Genomic DNA, 22,924 nt, shown 5'->3' on the forward strand with positions numbered 1-22,924 from the left:
GAGGCAGGCACGAATCGGAGCACATCCTCACAAAGAATAATAGGAAAAAGAGTGTTGTCGTTAATCACGAACGCTGAGAACACGCCGTTCGCTGCGCCCGTGGCGATGATCAGAGCGAATCGGACGGTGGATCATATTCCCACTTACGTTTATCTATGCGTCGATTGAGTTTACAAGAGGGAAGGCTAATAACCGCCAAATCGTGCAAATCTTGTCACCTAATGTTTTCCATAAATAGTTGAACCCGAAGCTGCCGCGAAACTTCTCTCCCTTAGCTCTCGCTTCGTATTTTGCTCTCCGCCGATGATCTCGTCAGAGAGAAGGCGAAGAGAGAGAGGAGGGTAAAAGAGAAGAAGAAATAGAGAGAGCGAGGAAGAAAGTAAGATCTTCTTCTCCGCTCTTCCACCGCCTCGCCGCCGTCCTCTCTCCCACCCCTAGCCCCAGGTGAGCTACTTTAACATCGACGTCGTGCCACCAGCATTCTTGATCTTACGCACCCGTCTCTCTCTCTCTCTCTCTCTCTCTCTCTCTCTCTTTTTTGTTTGCCTTAGGCCGTCTGATGCTCCTTGGGCGGCCCAGGTCCTGAGTCACATCGCGCGTCAGGTGTCCCGCAGTAGCCGGCAGATGGACCCGCCGTCGCCGGAGCGCTACGCGCGGCAGCGCGATGAGGAGTGCGGCCTCGCCGACGCGGCGGCGGCGGCCCTCGTAGATGAGCGCGAGATCACCTGCGAGGACGACGCGTTCGATATCCCCGCCAAGAACGCCCCCGTCGAGCGGCTCCACCGGTGGAGGGTACGTTCGTCTCCTCACCGATTGATCGATGGATGTGTTTATGTTGAATGACATTATGATGTTATGTTGCTTTTATCTCCTCGTTTTTGTGTTTTCTTTCTAGTTTCCGTCATGGCTTGATGTGGCTCGGTGCAATGTATGTTGCTTCGACGGGCGACGTCTGGGTTTCGTGTGTCTTGATCGCTTGACGTATAAGGATCGGGAGGGTTTTCCATGTGGGATTCGTGTGTCTTGAGTGCTTCGCCAATCTTGGAATTGGGATGCACAGGGATCGAGGGTGGGTTTCGTGCTTCTTGATTGCTTCTCCATTCTTGGAGTGGAGACACACAAGTGGGTGGTTGTATTGGTGCTGTGAGCAATTAGGGGTCTGTTTGTCTTGGGTGTGTAGATTTGGTTGCTTGTCTTCTATTGCTTTCATCCAATATTTGGATGTTCTTCGTCGCAAGCTGGCAACGCCCAAAACCTACTTTAATTTGTGGTGTTGTTGTTGATTTCAACGTCCCAAGATCCTTGAACACGGTTCCGCATTTGGTGTATCGATGTGCTGCATTAGATAGTGGGTACTAATCTTGGAAACACATTTTACCTGGGTTTGTCTCAAGTAGAATGTGCATACAATGAAATGTTACTTTTTAACTGTAGAAATATTGAGCAAGCATGAACATGGTAGTTTCGAGATCTTGAATGCTTTGCCTATGGCAATATCTTGGTTCTTATCAAGTAAACAAATTTTGGTATCACTCTTATTAGTGGATATTTGAGTCTTAAAAGTTTCTTATTAGTGGACGACATTTGCTCGTTATGATACGATACAGTATACCGAGATATATATATATATATATATATATATATATATATATATATATATATATATATATATATATATATATATATATATAATTCGACGACATCGTCTCTCTCTTCTCCAAAGCGAGGCGACGTCGTCTTATTTTTATATATAAAATATTTTTCAAAATATTTTTTTATATATAAAAGATTGTTTATATATAAAATATTTTTATAAAAGATAACGTCGCATCGCCTTAAAAAAAAGTATATATATATAATTTTTTTTCCTTCTCCAAGCGACGTTGCCAAGGCGACGCGACGTCGCCTTAAAAAAAAAAAAAAAAAAAAAAAAAAAAAAAAAAAAATATATATATATATATATATATATATATATATATATATATATATATACCATCCGGTAACGAGCTGTCACGAACGGTCGTCACGCATTTGCAACAACTTCGTTCAACGAACTACTTGTCACTTTTGTATGCTTGAACAAAGACATGGCAACCTGTTTTGCCTTGGTTTTATGTGTTTTTGCTTGTAAAAATACATATTCGAACAGGTTACAATGCACAGTGCAACCACTCATCCCGTCGGGCCAAAAAGCCCCAAAATGGCTTCGTTTTCACGTGTCGTGGCCTATTTTTTACAGCCCGCTTCAGCGTACAAAATGTCAACCATTTCAGCATCCTGGAACCCCTGGGGTGGCATAGGGCTGGATGAGGCTTCGGTATATTGTCGAGGGTTGAAAAATCTTCATAAGTTCTCATGTTGACTTGACGGAAACTTGTCTTTGCGCCCGGCACCCGGTGACCAGTTGTTTATGGATTTGCAACTGTTCGTTCTACCTTCTAAAGTCCTTGTTTTCCTCCTCTCTCTCTCTTTTCTCCTGTGCACACAAGGTGTTTGCTGAATTACTTATAAAACTTCCCTCTTTGTGAGACGATAGGATTTTTTTGTCGCACGTTTTCAATCTAATCAACTTTCTGTTTTACAAGTCTTTCGGGACCTGTACGAGGTTGCAACTAGGCTGAACCTTTGCGAACGCATATGTTGCAAGGACACCTTAAGATTTAGGCAATCCCAGCTAAGTCCGAGAAGTTGGCGTAAGAGTACGTCGCGACTTAGGTAACTCAAGCTAAGTTTACATCTTGGCCATAAGGGTGCCTCATGACTTAAGAACTTTCAGGTAAGTCCATGACATTGTGGTATCAGATTGGGCAAGCAATTCGAGCAAGCAGCGAAGGAACTTCATAATTTCGCTATGGCAAAACATCGTGGTGAATCAAGTAAGGCGGGACAAGCCGAACCTTTGCCCCAACCAGCCGCAAGTGGGCTGCAAGTGCAAACTCGCTCTCATGTCATTGGAGTCGCTTTGGAGGATCGTGGCAGCAAACATGATGAGCAAGAAATTGGCTACTCTCCGCGAGCGAAGGAGGCACAATATGGAGCGCCAACTGGAAAGAAGAGCCATAAGGAGAGACTCACAATGGCAAAAACCCGCTTAGATGTCCTTGAAGCGAGCTTAGAGGAACTCTACCAAGGCCAGCGAAGGCTTCTTGGGGTAGAGAGCTCGCAAGAAGCTGAATCCCGAATTGACAAGGTTGAGGCCCTAGTCGATCGATTGACAGATGATACTAAATTCTCCATGCAACATTTGCACGAAGTTGTGGCGGAACTCACTTCTAAAGTGACAACACTCACAAGGGCACTAAATGCGGGAGGATGCAACACCCACGTTACACCGCTACAAAATTTGAAGGCACTTGAGCCTCATTGCTATGGAGGTGCTAGGGATGCAAAAGAGCTCGAGAATTTTTTGTTTGACATGGAACAGTACTTTCGAGCTACAAGGCCTGATTTTGAAGATACCAAAGTTTCAATAACAACTATGTATTTGAACGAGGATGCATAACTTTGGTGGCGAACCCGTTGGGAGGAGATCCAACAAGGTCGGTGTTGGGTGGACACATGGGAGGACTTAAAGTGGGAGTTGAGAACTCAGTTTCTACTTGAGAACATAGAGTTCGTTGTAAGGAGGAAACTAAGACAACTCCATCGAAGTACTTCCATTCGAGACTACGTAAAGCAATTTTCCACACTAATACTGGACATACAGGACATGTCCGAAAAAGATAAGCTGTTCAGCTTCCTCGATATTTTAAAGCCTTGGGCTCAACAAGAACTGCATCGAAGGAATGTCACCGATATGATCGGGGCAATTGTTGCTGTAGAAAGGCTCATCGACTTTGTTACCTCTAAGGACCTGGAAAAAGGAAATAATCTTCAGGAAATCGCCCTCCAAAATATTCTCGAGGGAAGGAGCCCAAGGGTGAACAAAAGAAGAAGAGTTCCCACAAAGGGCCAAGCTCAAAAGGTAAGGCCCCGAATACTGGCGGATACTTCTTGTACGGAGGGCCACACATGGTGAGGGAATACCCATAGAAACAGGCACTCATTGCTTTAACAGCTTTCATCTATCCCCCAAAATCAGACAAGGGCAAAGCCATCGCCCTTAGTTCAAGCAGTTCAGAATCTACCAGTGACGATGAGAAGTCGCAGGGTCCCGAATACGAGTAATGCGTTTGTTAAATGCATTTCCTCCAGGTGCTGGCGGTGGCGGACAGGAGCCACCGGCCGAAGGCGCTCATCAAGGACAGGCTACTGCTGGTGTTGTCCTGGGCGATATGCGCCCTCTCGGCCTGGTTCGCCTTCCTATCTCACTGCTGCGCCAAGCTTGGTAGGGCTAACAGAGAGGCCAAGCTTAGGGTGCAGTGAGGAAGATTTCGCTGTGTTGTGCGAGGTAGGAGGGAAACCATTTGTTCATACACTCTTAACCATGGCCTTCTCATCAGTTCAGAGCTTGTAAAGTCTGTTTGTAATTTGCAATGTCTATGAAATGTTTCTTAGAATGCGGGGTCAAGTGGGAGAGAACATGAAGGCAAAGCCATTGAAAGTAGGGAGTAATGAGCTGATGTATGTAGATATTGAGCTCAATGACCAAATAACCCATGCAATAGTGGATACGGGCGCTACCCATAACTTTATTACCGATCGAGAAGCAAAGCGACTTGGGCTGATCTTGTAGAAGAACCCAAATCGAATAAAGGCGGTGAACTCGGAGGCTAAGCGAATCTCCGGGTTGACAAAGGGAGTTCCCATCAAGATCGGAATGTGGAGCGGGAGTACTAACATGATGACAGTACCACTGGATGATTTCCAAGTGATTCTTGGAATGGAATTCATGCACGCAGCGAAGTCGGTGCCAATGCTGTTCCTAAACTCCTTATGTATGATGGGAGATGATGACCCCTGTGTGGTTCCTATCTCTCGGAGGGGAACCAGGGAACCCCAATAGATATCGGCATTACAACTAAAGAAAGGGGTACGAAAAGGAGAATTAACATTCGTGGCTGCTATGAAGCTAAAGCCACTCGACGAGAAGGCCATTCATGAACCTATTATCGTGGCTAACGTGCTGAAGGAGTTCACAAACATTATGCCACCCGAGTTGCCGAAGACTCTACCGCCACGTAGAGGCGTAGATCATCATATCGAGCTGGAACCAGGAGTGAAGTCTCCAGTGAGACCACCATACCGCATGCCCCTCTTGAGTTGGCAGAACTCAAAAAGTAGTTAGATGAACTGCTAAGCGGTGGTCTTATCTACACTATTCAAAGCTCCAGTTTTCTTTCAAAAGAAACAAGATGAGAGCCTCCGACTATGCATCGATTATCGAGCCCTCAACAAAGTGACAGTGAAGAACAAGTATCCAATCCCACTCATTACGAACTTGTTCAACCAAATGGGCAAGGCCAAAGTATTTCTCCAAACTCGACCTCCGATCGGGATACTAGCAGGTACGCATTGCTGAAGGCGACAAAGTGAAGACTACTTGTATGACCAGGTATGGAGCATTTGAGTTCTTGGTGATGCCTTTCGGCTTAACCAACACTCTGGCCATGTTCTACACTCTTATGAACTAATTATTCAAAGAGTATTTGGATAAGTTTATGATCGTCTACTTGGAGGATATCATCGTCTATAGCCAAACACTCGAGGAGCATATCGAGTACCTTCGAACAATTTTTAAGGTTCTCAGGGAGAACACTTTGTTCATGAAGAGGGAGAAGTGCTACTTTTCTCAAACAGAGATCTTGTTTTTGGGGCATCAAATCGGTGATGGCTCCATTCAGATGGACCAATCAAAGGTGCAAGTAGTTGCGGAATAGAGAACTCCAAAGAAGGTGCCAGAGTTGAGATCTTTCCTTGGTTTCGTCAACTACTATCGATGCTTCATTGCAAGGTATTCGAAGTGTGTAACTCCACTGACAGAGTTACTGAAGAAGGAGCAACCTTGGAGGTGGTCTAACAAATGTGAAGCTGCATTCCTAGATCTGAAGGTTGCTGTGTTGGAAGAACCGATGCTCAAATTGTCAGACTATGGGGAGCCATTTGAAGCCCATACAAATGCTTCAGACTTCGCTATTGGGGGAGTACTCATGCAGGAGGGTCATTCGGTGGCCTACGAAAGCCGCAAGCTCAACGAGACCGAGCGGCGATATCCGGTGCACGAGAAGGAGATGATAGCGGTGGTCCACTGTCTACGAGTTTGGCGACACTATCTTCTTGGATCGCGATTTGTGCTGAGGACAGACAACATCGCTTTGAGCTATTTCCAAACTCAGAAGAAACTCTCCCCAAAGCAAGCACGATGGCAGGACTTCCTGGTTGAGTTTGATATGACAATGGAGTACAAGCCCGGAAAAGTAAATGTCATGGCCGATGCATTGAGCTGGAAGGTGGAGCGAGTGAACGCCATACAGTTGGAGGGTAGAGGCCAAGCAAGTCAGTTGCACTCTAACTTCCTTTTCAGGACCAGGGATGGACTATATAGTGATCCTCAAGCAGTAACTCTGATGCAACTCATCAAAGAAGGCAAGGCACAACGATTTTGGGTCCAGGAGGGACTCGTTTACACAAAAGGGAATAGGGTTTATGTTCCTCGAGTGGATAATTTGAGACATGAACTCTTAAAAGAGTGTCACGATTCCCTTTGGGCTGGACATCCGGGCATTTATAAAACCTTGGCTCTCATGGAGAGGGCCTTCTACTGGCCGAAGATGGGGACTGATGTGGAGTATGTTCGAATGTGCCTCACTTGCCAACAAGACAAGGTCGAGCAGCGGAAGCCAATGGGGCTTTTGGAGCCATTGCCCATACCAGAAAGGCCGTGGGAGAGCATTTCCTTAGACTTCATATCAAGCATTCCGATAGTAGGGGGATTGGGATCGATACTCGTAGTGGTCGATTGATTTTCAAAGTTTGTAACTTTCATTTGTGCCCCTACACTGTTCAATAAAGGAGGTGGCCAAGCTGATGATAAAGAATGTGATGAAGTATTGGGGAGTCTTGCATAATATTATCAATGATCGAGACGCTCGGTTCCTGGGACGATTCTGGACTAAGCTATTCAAATTATTGAGGTCTAAGTTATATTTCTCCACAAGCCTCCACCCTTAGACAGATGATCAAACTGAAAGAATAAACTCATTCCTAGAGCAATATCTTCGGCACTACGTGAGTGCCAACCAACGAGATTGGGTGAAGCTGTTGGACATAGACCAATTCTCCTACAACTTGCAGTGGAGCTCTATGTCCAACAAGAACCCCTTCGAGATCATTACAAGACAACAACTGTCGACTCCTCACACCCTGATTATCGGATACACTAGGAGTAGTCCATCAGCATATCACTTTGCCAAAGAATGGTACCGAAATGTAGATATTACATGGGCTTACTTGGAGAAGGCAATGAAAAAGATGAAGAAGTGGGTCGACTTGGGAAGGCGACCGCAAGAGTTCAAAGTCGATGATTTGGTGTTGGTGAAGCTTCAACCATCATCACTCCAATTTTTTAGGAACAAAGTACACAAAGGATTGGTGCGCAAGTATGAAGGGCCCTTCCTAATTATCACTTGAAAGCCTACCACTCAGATCTGCAAGATACTTCCCGAAGTGTTCCAACTCGGCTACCCCCCACCAGAGCCTCCTACGAGAAGCGAGTTGAAACCATTCTAGCGGATCGTAAGATAAAGCCACCCAATGGAGCTGAACAGATCGAGTACTTGGTAAAGTGGCAAAAGCTTCCCCGGACTGAAGCCAGTTAGGATCCCGAAGATGCCCTACGACATGAAGAAGCAACCATTAACAACTACCAACAAGCGTTGATGAGGGCGTCGACAGTTTAAGTGGGGGAGAATGTCACGAACAGTCATCGCGCACTCGTAACAACTTCGTTCAACGAACCGTTCATCGCTTTTGTATGCTTGAACAGAGACGTGGCAGCTTGTTTTGCCTTGGTTTTGTGTGTTTTTGCTTGTAAAAATACATGTTCGAATAGGTTGCAGTGCACAGTGCGACTACTCACTACACCGGGCCAAAAAACCCCAAAATGGCTCCGTTTTTACGTGTCGCGGGCTGTTTTCTGCAACCCGCTTCAGCGCACGAAATGTCAGCCATCTCAGCACCCTAGAACCCCCTGGGTGGCACAGGGCTGGATGGGGCTTCAGTATATTGTCGAGCATTGAAAAATCTTCATAAGTTCGCACGTTAACTTGACGGGAACTTGCCTTCACGCCCGGCACCCGGTGAGCAGTTGTTTGTGGACTTGAAACTGTTCGTTCTACCTTCTAAAGTTCTTGTTTTCCTCTTCTCTCTCTTTTCTCCTGTGCACATAAGGTGCTTGCTGAATTGTTTGTAAAACTTCCCTCTTTGTGCGACGTCGGGACTTGTCTGTCGCTCGTTTTCAATCTAATCAACTTTTTATTTTACAGGTCCTTCGGGACCTGTACGAGGTTGCAACTAGGCTGAACCTTTGTGGACGCATATGTCGCAAGGACACCTCAAGACTTAGGCAATCTCAGCTAAGTCCAAGAAGTTGGCGTAAGGGTGCATCGCGACTTAAGCAACTCAAGCAAAGTTCACGTTTTGGCCGCAATGGTGCCTTATGACTTAGGCACTTCCAGTTAAGTCCGTGACAGGACGGTATTATTTGAAACTGTATACCTTGCTTGTAATCATATAGTCTTGGATATATATGCCGAGAATTCTTTAGATAGAGTGCTATGCCCATGCTAAGTCGGTCATGTAATCCGAGAAACACATTCATCTGGGTTGTCTAAAGTGGAATGGGTGTAAAACGAGATGTTTTAGTTACTTTTCATTGTTTGTAGGAACATTGAGCAAACATAAACAGCATGGTTTTTCTCGTCAAATAAATTTGATCATACTTCTTATATATGAGACTGACTGGCTTACATGTTACTATAGATAACACAAGGAGAATTAATGGATGACACATCATGGATTTTCTTGATCACCACTATCCAGTATTGACTTGGATATATATATTTATTACATGTCACCTAGAGTTGTACTTCTGCCTGGTGTCCTCCATGGCTTTTGCTTGTCACTCATCTGTTGCCATTTTTGCATGTTTCGTTTGCTCAAAATTTATACAAAATTTGTCACATTCATGTTATGTTAACAAAAGTCTCACATATGCCAGGAAATATGTACATATTGTTACTTGGTCTAGATTTAACTTTAGGCTACACTTTGTTTATGCTTCTTCTCTTTAGCATCTAGCATGTAATTCCTTTCTCTCTCTCTTTTGGTTGAGGGTGATCTAGAAAGTAATCATTGAATCTTTTACATCATATGCTTCCTTAAACTAAGCCGTTGTCCATATCTTATCCTATACTTCAAATTCTATTAGTAGGTGTCCCCTAGAAAAGTACTCTATTTTTTCCTTTGTGTGAGGCTTACCTTTTGTGCCATTGGTTTTTCCTGTGAAAATATTCTTACTCCATAGCCTTTCACAATGTGGCTTCTAATAAGCTCGAATATGTTATAATTGGCAAAATCTGCTTTGCAGTGAGTCATCAACATTTACCCTTTTTTTCATATCCTTCTCATATAAGATTGTTTCACTAAAATGCAATCCAACTATTCTAGCAAGTTTTCTCTCCAATCACATCACTTTGTGGGTGAGTTGCGTTCGTCCATTTAAATATAAGTTTAGCATTTAATTTCGTGTAAAATTCAAAAACTTGTGAATCTTTGTAGGTTAATCCTTAAAGAAAGGATATGGACATTATGATTGACATTAATACTTCATTGAAAAATTCTATATAAAATAGTTATGATGGTTAAGTATTAAGGATGTTTTAGGTATTTTAATATTCGAGAATATTTCTTAACTCAAACTAGCTATTCACAGCCGTAGGTAGCAATGGTCAAAGGAAGAAATATGGATCAACGTCAACGGGAGTCTTACTATTTCTTCAAGAAAGATAGGTGCTACATTGAAATTTGCCAAGGCATATAAACTACTTTTCAATACAAGGTCTCAAGTCCCAACTACTTGGGATTAACTCTATGGATCTTTTGATGTTATTAAAATTTGTAAAAAGTTAATTGTTTAGTTAAGAATATTTAAATTTTTTATTTAAATGTTTATTAAAATTTTTTTAGGTCTTCCTCTATCTCTCATTATATTATTAACGATAATCATTTCATATCTTCAAAATACCTTATCTATAGGTCACCTAAACATATGTGTATATAATTTTAAGTGATTCTCTCTCATTTTATTCTCTATCGAAGTGATATCTAATTATTGATGAATAAAATTTTCTTTATCTTTTTTATAACTTTAGACAAACACATCAATATTTTTATTTTAGTAATATAATATTTTTGTATATGTTATTTCTTAACTATCCAACAGTCAAATCCATAAAGTTTGTTAGTACGACAATTATCTTAGAATTTTTTTTAATTTCAAAGATATTCAATAATCACATAAAAGTTATTTTAATAATTCTATTTTTACTCTATGAATAATGTTTTTAATCGCTCTATCCTATTGATTAATCAATTCAAGATGCCTAAGATTTTTACTTAAAGACAAAGTTAGCCTTATCAATTCGTATCAGTGTATAGATAAGTCTGGTATGGTATGTGCCAAGGCATACTGAGGTATCATGTGTCGCTACACCTAAAATCATCGAAAATAGCTCAAAAATACCTAAAAATAAAAAAAGTTAGATTAGGGTTTTTAAGTTAAGAATATGTATAATTTTAGCAAAAATAATCTATATTAGGAAAGAATAGTGACACATCTTTTTCAGGCTTTGAGGAGTAGTTTTGTGGTACATTTCACATCATCCTTCCATTAATATTGAATTATCTATCAAAAAATGATTTGAATTATTAAATTACTTATTCCATTTGATTCAAATGAATTAAATAATCAATCGATGGATATACTTGATTCTACCACCTGAAAGAATGATGAGACTCCACGGGTGATGGATTGGGGTCTTCGATCTTATATATCTATATATCAATTTGATATGTTTGTTCAATTCAATCTTGAAATTGATCCTACGACATAGTATGTTGATACATTATATGTTATTGGTGTATTAATGTGATGATGGTCGTACTCTAATTATTGTGAATCACATATGTCCAAGGAGGCTCTTGAGGTAAGGACGAATGTGGCATATACTGGTGCAAACTATAGAGAATGTCAGGACTTCTACTCTCACTATCGATCTACTACTTTGTTTTGTAAAATCGATCATCGTACTATTGGACGAAGAAGTATGACCAACTATCATTATACTGATATTGGTTATAAGATTCTCCATAATATGACAACCACGAATATGATGAGCTTCGCTCTAAGGTTCACCATACCACTCGGTACTGCTTGGTACAATCGGTGTGTACTAGTCCGACATGAGACCAATACGAGGGGTACATCGGTATGCCTAAGTTTATATATAAAATAATCTAACAATTCAAATAATTTTTTTATAGATAATTCAGTATTAACAGAAGGATGATTCGGAATGGATCGAAATTACGAACCTTGCACAAGACTATTCCTCAAAGCCTGAAAAAGATATGTGACACTATTCTTACCTAATTTACATTAGTTTTCCTAAATTATACTAAATGTATATTTATTTCTAACTTAAAAATCCTATCCTAATCTTATTTTCTATTTTTAGGTATTTTTGGAGGATTTTATGCCTATTTTAGGCATATTGCTCAGCTAGGTTTCTAATTTTAAATAATACTGCTTGTACTGTATGATATGTATCGGTTTGCCAATAGACCGATACACAGACTGCCCACTACCGGGAAGTAAGGGGAAGAAAGAATAGGGAGAAGAAGAGAACCTAGAGATTGGCACCGCTCTCCCTCCTCGTCTGTTGGTGACTTCTCATCTATGCTGGAGAAGAGTCCTCATCATCGCTTGGAGAAGAGAGGCGACATCGTGACGAAAATGATTTATTATTTATATATATAAATATATGTATGTATATATATATTTATATATATATGTATATATATATGTATGTATATATATATTTATATATATGTATATATATATATATATATCTCGATGATGTCGTAGAAAAAAAGATTTTTTTTACTTTATATATATATATATATATATATATATATATATATATATATATATATATATATATATATATATATATATATATATATATATATATATATATATATAATATACCAAGCAATATACCGAAATATATTGCTTGGTATATAGTACCGTACCATACCAAGTGAATCTCGAAACTCCAGTATGATACAAAATTTTAATCCTTGTCGCTCGGTACGTTGTACCGTACTATATCGAGCAAAGCTTGGTATACTAATAAGGTACGATATTCAGAACCTTGGGTACCCCCTCATGTATTGTGTGTCAATTCGCTCAGTATGACTTGGTACACCTTGGTACGTACTGTACCAACAACTGGTCGATATACTGGTACGGACTAATAAGGCGAACCATGCTTCGCTCTATATCTACGTCGTTTAGACACTGTCATATTTGCTCAAAATCATTCACTGCTTTCCCCTTCCATGTATAAACTTGACAAGTATCTCATCGAACTCCACGTTTTGAATATTGGGTTATGTATATAAAATACTACTCTTCAGTCCATGCACTACCCTCAAATTGTATAAACGGGACCATCGATTCCTCGACGTTGTCGCATCATCGATCGAGGTACTATTGTCCATGTTGTTGCTGTTGAATCTCAGATTTTGATGATGAAATTAATTGGTAAATTGTTTGATCCAATCTATATGTTGAGAAAAGTGTACAAGATTAACTACGATAGCGATCAAGGCATAAAGTAAAACGAAGTACCGGAGTCAAGATCGAGAGTTCATTGGGAGTTCGAGAGTTCGTCGGGAGTCCGAAGGTTCATCGGAAGTGCCACCGGAAGTGGTCGAGAAGTCTAGGAGCTTTCCAAAGAAGCTCGTCGGAACTCGCTAAGAACATTATGAAATCCAGGAGCTTGTTGGGAGTCCACAGGAAAATTACCAAAAGATCATCGGAATTCCGTCGGAAGATCGTCGAAAGCTCGCCGGAAGAAACCTAGACTTATCAGACTTATTTTGTTTAGTGTATGCCTTAAAAATCAAAGTTAGCATATAATTAGGGTTAGGATTGGGAGGTAATTCCACTAACTTAGTTAAGGGCCAACTAGGCCCAAAACAAGGCTGAGTTGGGCCTGATGGAAGGCCCACTTGGCCACTTGGAGCCTTGCCAAGCGATAGCACCGCCGAGGGTGGGCGGTGGAACTGCTTGAGGCTTAGTCTCCTAGGTGGTTTAGGAGATTATACCATCCAGATTGGGCGGTGGTACCATCGGTAGTTAATACTGCTAGGCAGTAGAACCACCTTATCAGGCGATGGTACCTCTAGAGCCTAATCTCCGAGACTTTGTCAGACGATAGTACCGCTAGACTGGGCGGTGGTTCTGCCTAGTGTCAGAGTGTCAGGCGATAATACCGCCTAATAATGGCAGTGGTACCGCCAATACCCCAAAAATCGAGGATGTGACACTTTTTTGCTCCAATTCTAAAGCCAATTGAGGGCTATAAATACCCCTTACTTCTTAGCTGGTAACACATAGAGAAGTGATAAGAACTGAACCGAAACCATTGTGAAATAGCTTGCAAAAGTTGAGAGTTCACCTCCATCGTTTCTAAGTGTGAAACTTTGTAAAAGGAGAGTGAGCCACTTATGAAAGTTCCGTAAAGGGGTGATTGATCTTTGCCTTTCAAGAAAGATCAATAGTGGAAACCGATAACCTCATTGGAGGAGGTGTTGGTAGTGGATGTAGGTCGGACGACCGAACCACTATAAAATTGGCGTGTTCTCTTCATGGTGCTTACTTTACTTTTGCTGCATTCTACTATTACTTCATTGCAAACTGTCCAATTCCCTCCTCTATACTCACTGATAAATTTATTCGAGTCAAATGTCTTTCCAAAACGGTTTTCGTCGAACTAAGGGTTTCATCGTACGAAATTTTTTAAAATTGTTTAAATTTATCGTTTTTATCTACTGCACTAATTCAGCCCCCCTCTTAGTGCCGTTCTTGATCCTAACAATTAGTATCAAAGTGAGATTACTCTTATTTTGTTTTGAAACCTAAGAGAGATGGCGTTTGTCGGCAACCAAGAGGGTCACTCAATCACATGTTCACCCATGTTCAATGAGACAGATTATACCTATTGGAAAACTAGAATGAGAAATTTTCTAATTTCTATGGATTTTGAGTTATAGAACATTATAGAAAATGGCTTTCAAAAGTGTTCTCTTCTAATGAATGATTGAAATGAGTTAGAGAAGAAGACTTTTTCTTTAAATGCCAAGGCTATGAATGCTTTGTTTTGTGCTTTAGATAAAAATGAGTTTAATCGAGTGTCTATTTATAAAATGACTTTTGATATTTAGCACACACTCGAAATCACTCACGAAGGCACTAGTAGAGTAAAGGAGCCCAAAATAAATCTTGTAGTCAATACTTATTAATTGTTTCGGATAAATCCAAGTGAGACCATTGGAGACATGTATACCCAGTTTACGGATGTCGTCAATAGTCTAAAAACGCTTGGTAAAAGTTTTTCTTACTTTGAACTCATTAATAAAATATTGAGATCCCTTCCAAAGAGTTAGGACCCTCAAATAGCAATCATTCAAGAGGTCAAGAATTTGAATAATTTTCCTCTCGAAGAACTTATCGGGTCGTTAATGATCTATGAGATGACTTGCAACGCTCATAAAGAGCTTGAGAACAACTTTCCAAAGAAGAGGAAGGATATGACACTAAGAACTCATGAAGACCACTTGAAAGAAAGTTCAAGTGATGAGGACTATGATGATAATTTGTCACTCTTGACAAGATAGTTCAAAAAATTCATAAAAAAAATAAATCTAAAAATAACACTAAAAATAAAATTAAACCCAAGAAAGAACAAGTTATATACTACGAATGTAAGAAGTCATGACATTTCAAAAGCGAATGTCCCCAAGTGAAGAAGAAACAACCAAAGAAGAAGAAGGCGCTCAAAGCAAAGTGGGATAATTCTAACGATTCTGAAGATGAAGAACAAAGCAACAAGGAAATCGCCAACTACGCACTAATGGCTATCAAAGATAAGGTAAGTAGTTCATTAGATGCAAATTTATCCTTCAATGGGCTTTTAAGTGCTTTTCATGATTTGTTTGATGAATGTAGAATAATGAGTAAAAAATCAAATTCTTTGAAAAAGGAGCATGTTGTTTTAAATAATGAATTTGAAAAACTTAAGCATATTAATCCTTCGTTGCCTCCATGCACTAAGTGTGAACACTTCGGGACACTTGAGAAGGAAAACTTGCTACTCAAAGAAACTTTAGAAAAGTTTAAGGTTGGTAGCAAGTCCTTGAATATGATTCTTGCAAATAAATGTCACGTTCATAAAAGAGGTGGAATTTGATTCGTGAGTAGCTCTCACTAAAATCCAACCACCTTTGTTAAAGGCCCTACCTTACATGTATCACCCCTCATAAAATATAATTTTTACTATAAATTTGGGCATGTTGCTTATAAATGTCCGTTTAAGAGACATAGTCCACACAAATTGATTTGGGTTCCTAAAGGAACCGCAAAGAACCCCATGCAAAATGATAAGTTGAATAGATCAATTTTTTAGGCACCCAAGGTCAAATGAGTATCGAAAAATCATCCTTTTTTGTAGAAATGTTTAACATCCAAGCTAGGAGCAAGAGATGGTACCTTGATAGTGGATGCTTAAGGCATATGACTAGAGATCCATCTAAATTCTCTAAGCTCACTTGCCTAGACGAAGGATATGTCACCTTTAGAGACAATAACAATGGTAAAATCATTGGCAAAGGAACCATAAGTAACGAATCTAACTTTTTGATTGAAGATGTGTTGTTGGTTGATGGCTTAAAGCATAATCTTTTGAGCGTTAGTCAATTGTATGATAAAAGATACATCATTAGATTTGAATCCAATACTTACATTATTGAAAAACCACATAAAAATATATCTATGATTGCCTTAAAATAAAATAATGTATACACTATTGACATTGATGATCTTTGTAATTAAATGTGTTTTTCAGTTTTGAATGACGATGCTTGGCTTTAGCATAGGAGATTAGGTCATGCTAGCATAAAACTAATCTCTCAAATCTTATCTAGAAAACTTGTAAGAGGCATTCCTAATATTAAGTTTATCAAAGTGTGTGTGATGTATATCAACTAGGAAAACAAATAAAAAGTAGTTTTAAATCAAAGAATCAAATAAGCACCTCTAGACCATTGCAATTGATCCATATTGATTTGTTTGGACTAATTGATACAACAAACTTAGGAGATAACACATACGTCTTTGTAATTATAGATGATTATTAGTAGATATACTTGGACATACTTCTTGGCACACAAATGTAATTGCTTTAAGTGTTTTTTTAAGTTTTGTAAACTTGTTCAAAATGACGAAGGCTTTATAATTGTATCTATACGTAGTGATCATGGTGGTGAGTTTCAAAACTATGATTTCTAAAACTTTTGTGAATCAAATGGGTACAACCATAATTTCTCTACTCCAAGAAACCCACAACAAAATGGAGTAAAAATAGAAATTTACAAGAAATGACAAGAAACATGTTAAACAAACATAGCCTACCCGAATATTTTTGGGCCGAAGCCGTTAACATGGCATGCTATGTCATAAATAGGGTTCTAGTAAAATCATTACTTTCCAAAACTCCTTATGAGTTATAGAATAATAAAAAACCCAATGTTTCGTAAGTTTTCGGTTATAAATATTTTGTTTTGAATGAAAAAGATGCCTTAGGAAAATTTGATGTAAAATACGATAAAGGCACTTTTCTTGGTTATTCTTCTACTTCTAAAGCATTTCGTGTATTTAATAAAAGAACTTTAGTTATAGAAGAATCTATTCATGTTGTTTTCAATGAGATTTCTGAATCCAAGAAAAATGATTTTGATGATGATTTTGATTTTGATGGTTTAAATTTGAATGAACCCTCTCCTCCCACTAGTAACTTGAATGTATCTTCTTCCAAAGAATCCTTACCTAAGGATTGGAAGTATATAGATACTTATCCTAAGGAGCTAATCTTAGGAGACACATCAAAGGGTGTTTAAACTCATTCTTCTTTTAAAAATTTTTGTGCCAACATCATTTTTCTTTCTCAAATTGAATCAAAATGCATTGACGAAGCATTGAAAGATGATTTATGAGTTATTACAATGCAAGAAGAGTTGAACCAATTTAAGAGAAACGAGGTGTGAAAGCTTATTCTGAGACCTAGTGACTATTTAGTTATTGGTACTAAATGGGTCTTTAGAAACAAGATAGATAAATTTAGTATCGTGGTTAGAAACAAGCCTAGATTAGTGGCCAAGGGTTTTAACCAAGACAAAGGTATCGATTATAAAGAAACCTTCGCTCCTGTGGCAAGATTAGAAGCTATAAAGATGCTCCTTGCTTATGCTAGTAGTAATAACTTTAAGTTATTTCAAATGGATGTCAAGAGCACTTTCTTAAATGGCTTTATCTCCGAAGAAGTGTATATTAAACAACCATCCAGATTTAAGAATACCACTTTTCTGAATCATGTTTTTAAATTGTCTAAAGCTCTCTATGGTTTGAAACAAGCACTAAGGGCTTGGTACGAGAGACTTAGTTCCTTTCTTATCCAAAATAATTTTTCTAAAGGTAAGGTCGATACTACATTGTTTATTAAAAATTTTAAAAATAACTTTCTTGTTGTTCAAATTTATATTGATGATATTATTTTTGGTTCTACAAATGAATCCTTATGCGAATCGTTTGTCAAGAGTATGAGCCTAGAATTTAAAAATAAGTTTAATAGGTAAACTAACTTTCTTCTTAGACTTACAAATCAAACAACTTAGTAATGATATTTTTCTTAGTCAAACCAAATATGCATTAGAATTGCTAAAACGGTTTAATATAGATGGTTCAAAGGCTATCAATACTCCTATAAGCATCTTCACTAAGTTAGACATGGATGAAAGTGGAGAAAGCTTTGATCAAAAAACTTATAGGGGTATGATAGGTAGTTTACTATACCTCACCGCAACTAGCCCGAACATCATGTTTAGCACATGACTTTGTGCTATATTTCAATCTAATCCTAAGCTATCTCATCTTAAAGCTGTTAAAAGAATTCTTAGATATCTTAAAGGAACCCCTAATATAAGATTATGGTATCCAAAATTTGAAAGCTTTGAATTATTTGCTTATGTTGATGCAGATTTTACTGGATGTAGAAAAGATAGAAAAAGCACATCCGGAATATATCAATTCTTAGGCCATGCACTTGTCCCTTGGTCTTTCAAGAAACAAAACTCAGTTGCATTATCTACAACCGAAGTTGAGTATATAGCAATTGGTGCATGTTGTGAACAATTTGTATGGATGAAAAATATATTAAAAGATTATAACATTCATTTTAAGAATATTCTCATAAAATATGATAACACGAGTGTAATATGTTTAACAAAAAATTCTATTCAACACTCTAAAACTAAATATATTGATATTAGATATCATTTTATAAGAGATCATGTTAATAACAATGATATATCTTTAAAGTTTATTGATACAAAACATCAATTAGCCGATATCTTTACAAAACATTTAAATAAAGAATAATTTAATTTCATTAGAAGAGAGTTAGGGATGTTAAACCATACGAATGCATGAGTCATGAATTTATTTTATTTCTATTAACTTGGTATCAAATTTACTCTATACCCTTGTTCCATCATTTAATGATTTTTGATACATTTAGTCCCTTCACTCATGGATTTTTGGATAAATGACTTGATCCTTTATTAATTCCTTTGAATCCTTCTTCCTTCTATTTACAAGAAAAGGGATTTGATTTATAAAATTTTTATTCATGGACTTTTAGTATGTGATGATCATTTCCAGGAATAGGGATTTGATTTTGTATGAACATCTTGATCCTTTTAATGAATTATTTCTCTTTGCTAAACTAGAAACTTGATTCAATGAAACTCATTTATTATAGATTTGACTTGGTTCAAATCCTTTCAAGAAATTGGTTCTTGATTTTCTTGTGGAGAATGAATTCCTCCCTTACTCTTCTTCCTCTTCCTCTTATTTTTATGACAAATGAAGAAAGAAACTTACACATCTCAAGAAGAACCAAAAAGCTTTTGCACATCTAAAACACAAATGCTAGCTTATCCATTTCAAAAATCAAAAGTAGTTATCATGTAAAATTTTTTTTTGCTTAACTTCGTTTTTTACTAGCTTGGATAAATTGGTATAGAACTTACTTGGATAATTTTTTTTAAACACTTGCATTGTTGAATGATTCTCCTTTTGGTTGATGACAAAGGGGGAGAAATGTGATAAATTAATGACAACTTAGCATTATGAATGTTTGAAATAATGTATAAGATGTATCATATTATAAATGCTTGAATGTATTGTGAATGCTTGAAATATGATTAGTATCGTCAAATATATCGTAAATACTTGAAATGTATCATGCTTGAAACACATCATAATGTGACATGGATACTTGAAAATGTTTCATTCTTAAAATCATACTTGATTTCGTAACAAAATGATGAATGTCTATCATTATGATGAGGTATGAAACTTATCATGCTTAATTTCTTACTTTCAATTTGTATCATCCCTCGAATTGATGAATTGTTATCTTTTATCAAACTTGGAATTTGAATCTTACTAAATTTCATATTTGAAATTTGTACATACTTGAAAATGATCATTCGATATTAGACTTGAAAATGGATATCATGCTTTGACATCATTTTTATTATGATAAATATGTGGTATCGTATTTTGAGATGGTAAATCATGATTAGTATTATGATGTGCATAAGTTTAAATGTATATGACTTATCAGTTTGATGCTTGAATTCAAAGACCTTGAATTCAAGAGTATCTTTTCTCAAGTATGACATATAGATAGGGGGAGTTAAGGTTAACTCCATTATCAATTGATTATCATCATAAAAAATGGGGAGATTGTTGAATCTCGGATTTTGATGATGAAATCAATTGGTAAATTATTTCATCAAATCTATATATTGAGAAAAGTGCGTAGGATTAACTACGATAGCGATCAAGGCATAAAGCAAAACGAAGTGCTATAGTCTAGATCGAGAGTTCGTTGGGAGTTCGAGAGTTCGTCGAGAGTCTGGAGGTTCGTCGGAAGTGCCGTCGGAATTGGCCGAGAAGTCCAGGAGCTTGCCAAAGAAGCTCGTCGGAACTCGTCAAGAACATCATTGTGAAATCCAGGAGCTTGCTAGGAGTCCGCTAGAAGATTATCGAGAGATCATCGGAAGTCCGCCGGAAGATCACTGGAAGAAACCTAGACTTACCGGACTTGTTTTCTTTAGTGTATGCCTTAAAAATCGAAGTTAGCACATAATTAGGGTTAGGATTGGGAGGTAATCTCACTAACTCAATTAGGGGCCAACTGGGCCTAAAACAGGGCTAAGTTGGGTCGGATGGAAGGCTCACTCAGCCACTTGGAGCCTTGCCAGGTGGTGGCACTGCCCAGGATGGGCAATGGAACCGTTTGAGGCTCAGCCTCTTAGGTGGTCTAGGTGGTGGTATCGCCCAGATTGGGCAGTGGTACCGTCGGCAGTTAATAATGTCAGGCAGTGGTACTACCTTGTCAAGCGGTGGTGTATCGCCAGAGCCTAGTCTCCAGGCTCTGTCAAGCGATAGTACCACCAGACTGGGTGGTGGTACCGCCTAGTATCAGAGTGTCAAGCAGTAGTATCGCCCAATAATGGCGATAGTACCGCTAGTATCCCGAAAATCGAGGATGTGACACTTTTTGACTCCAATTCTAAAGCCAATTGAGGGCTATAAATATCCCTTACTTCTCAGTTGGTAACACACAGAGAAGTGATAAAAACTGAACTGAAACCATAGTGAAATAGTTTACAAAAGTTGAGAGTTCACCTCCACCGTTTCTAAGTGTGAAAGTTTGTAAAAGGAGAGTGAGCCACTTGTGAAAGTTCTATAAAGGGGTGATTGATTTTTACCCTTCAAGAAAGATCAATAGTGGAAACCAGTGACCTTATTGGAGGAGGTGTCAGCAGTAGATGTAGGTCGGACGACTGAACCATTATAAAATTGGCGTGTTTTCTTCTTGGTGCATACTTTACTTTTGCTGCATTATACTATTACTTCATTGCAAACTGTCCAATTCCCTCCTCTCTACTCACTTACAAACTTATTCGAGTCAAACTTCTTTCCAAAATGGTTTTTGTCGAACTAAGAGTTTCATCATACGAAATTTTTTGAAATTGTTTAAATTTATCGTTTTTATCCGTTGCACTAATTCACCCTACTTCTTAGTGCCGTTCTTGATCCTAACAGTTGTCATGTCTCTGGACCGAGTGAGTTGTTGAATGCGATTGTGAAGGTATCTTATCGCTTGATTCGATTCTTTCAATGGCGTAGCTGATGTTACTGCCTTCCCCTTTGCCTTTGCCTTTATATGTTGGGTGGATGACTATGACGGTTGGGTGTCTCTAGTTCCTCTTGATTAGAGTGTTCTTCCGCTTAATCCTCCAAAATCGTAGTTTTGTTGTGTTTAAGAGAGTGAAAATGTGAGAATGAGAGAGAGATATGAGTGAGAAAGAGTTTGAGAGAATGATGTGAGTTGAAAATTTTAAAATGATTTAAACAAAAATTTTTGTTCTTATGTACACTTTTAACATTATTGAAAGGACAAAGTATGGTTACCAAACTTGTATGGGACTCCAAATTTTGTTGGTTTACATGTTCAATATATTTTAAAATTAAATTATATTTTAGATTATATATATATATATACATATACACACACGCACACAATCACACACACACACACACACATATATATATATATATATATATATATCAAAAACAAAGTTGTGAAATTTTGAAATTATGAAATATAATGACAAAAAGGTTAAAAAAATCTAAATTTTAATGAGTTATTAATGTGTTATAGTAAAAGCAAGAAAAGAATGATTAAAGAAAGTAAAGAGGATAGTGCCAAAAAACATGATGATGATTGGGACAAATAAAAAACGAAAATGAGAAAATAACTTTATGCATTATGAAATTCCCAACTAAAGAGATGAATGCAACATAGCAGCTAACATAATTATTTGCTCTTTTGACAGCAAGCAGCACTTGTGTTGAATGCATCACGTCGATTTAGATATACTCTTGACCTAAAAAAGGAGAAAGAGAAGGAAGACCTAAGGAGGAAAATAAGGACTCATGCGCAAGTTATACGGGTATAATCCTCAATCACGTGTCTTTTATATTTCTTAGGCTTTTGCTTGTTCATCAGTTTTTTTCTTTTCCAGGCTGCATTTCTCTTCAAAGAAGCTGGGGAAAGAGAGGCACCAGGTACTTTGGCATCTTGCTATATCAATTTCTGCTTAATGCCTAATAGTTCTATTGTACTTGATAATCATGCATTTCAATGTCACAAAATGTATAAATTAAATTATGTTGACTATTATTTCTTTAGTACCTTGTTTCATGCTTTTTATTCAGAGATCTCTTATTTCACTGCTTAATTCATTATGACTGATGTTTGTGTTGCTATGTGGTCTTATATCTTTCTTGCATCAATATCTTTTGGTCCTAAAACATAGATGCTTCTGGAGAGAAACCAGTAATTCCCAAAGATGGTTTTCCAATCAGTGTGGACAAGCTTACTACATTAACCAGGGAACATGACTTCGCCAGGCTGCAAGAATATGGAGGGGCAAGTAGCTTGACATTTAAATGCATTATTGTTAATCTTCATCCTATGTTGTTTACGTGGTTATCTTGGTGATT

The 22,924-nt window shown here is 38.1% G+C and overlaps 1 protein-coding gene across 1 annotated transcript; it reads left to right on the forward strand.

Annotated features, from left to right (window-relative positions):
- The first annotated feature begins 209 nt into the window (after positions 1 to 209).
- On the forward strand, positions 210 to 22,922 carry LOC103973850 (calcium-transporting ATPase 5, plasma membrane-type-like). Its single transcript, XM_065085627.1, has 5 exons — positions 210 to 444; positions 580 to 792; positions 22,255 to 22,371; positions 22,444 to 22,486; positions 22,738 to 22,922. The coding sequence occupies exons 2-5, from the start codon at positions 625 to 627 to the stop codon at positions 22,920 to 22,922; spliced, it is 513 nt and encodes a 170-aa protein (XP_064941699.1). The 5' UTR covers positions 210 to 444; positions 580 to 624.
- The last annotated feature ends 2 nt before the right edge of the window (positions 22,923 to 22,924 follow it).

This window comes from Musa acuminata, chromosome BXJ1-10 (assembly GCF_036884655.1).
Source record: "Musa acuminata AAA Group cultivar baxijiao chromosome BXJ1-10, Cavendish_Baxijiao_AAA, whole genome shotgun sequence".
NCBI classification, from domain to species: Eukaryota; Viridiplantae; Streptophyta; class Magnoliopsida; order Zingiberales; family Musaceae; genus Musa; species Musa acuminata.

Excerpts from the sequence above, each read along its gene's own strand:
- LOC103973850 (XM_065085627.1), top strand. The coding sequence starts at position 625 with ATGGACCCGCCGTCGCCGGAGCGCTACGCGCGGCAGCGCGATGAGGAG. Across the intron at positions 793-22,254 it reads AGCGGCTCCACCGGTGGAGG|CAAGCAGCACTTGTGTTGAA; the intron begins GTACGTTCGTCT and ends CTCTTTTGACAG. Across the intron at positions 22,372-22,443 it reads CTCATGCGCAAGTTATACGG|GCTGCATTTCTCTTCAAAGA; the intron begins GTATAATCCTCA and ends TTTCTTTTCCAG.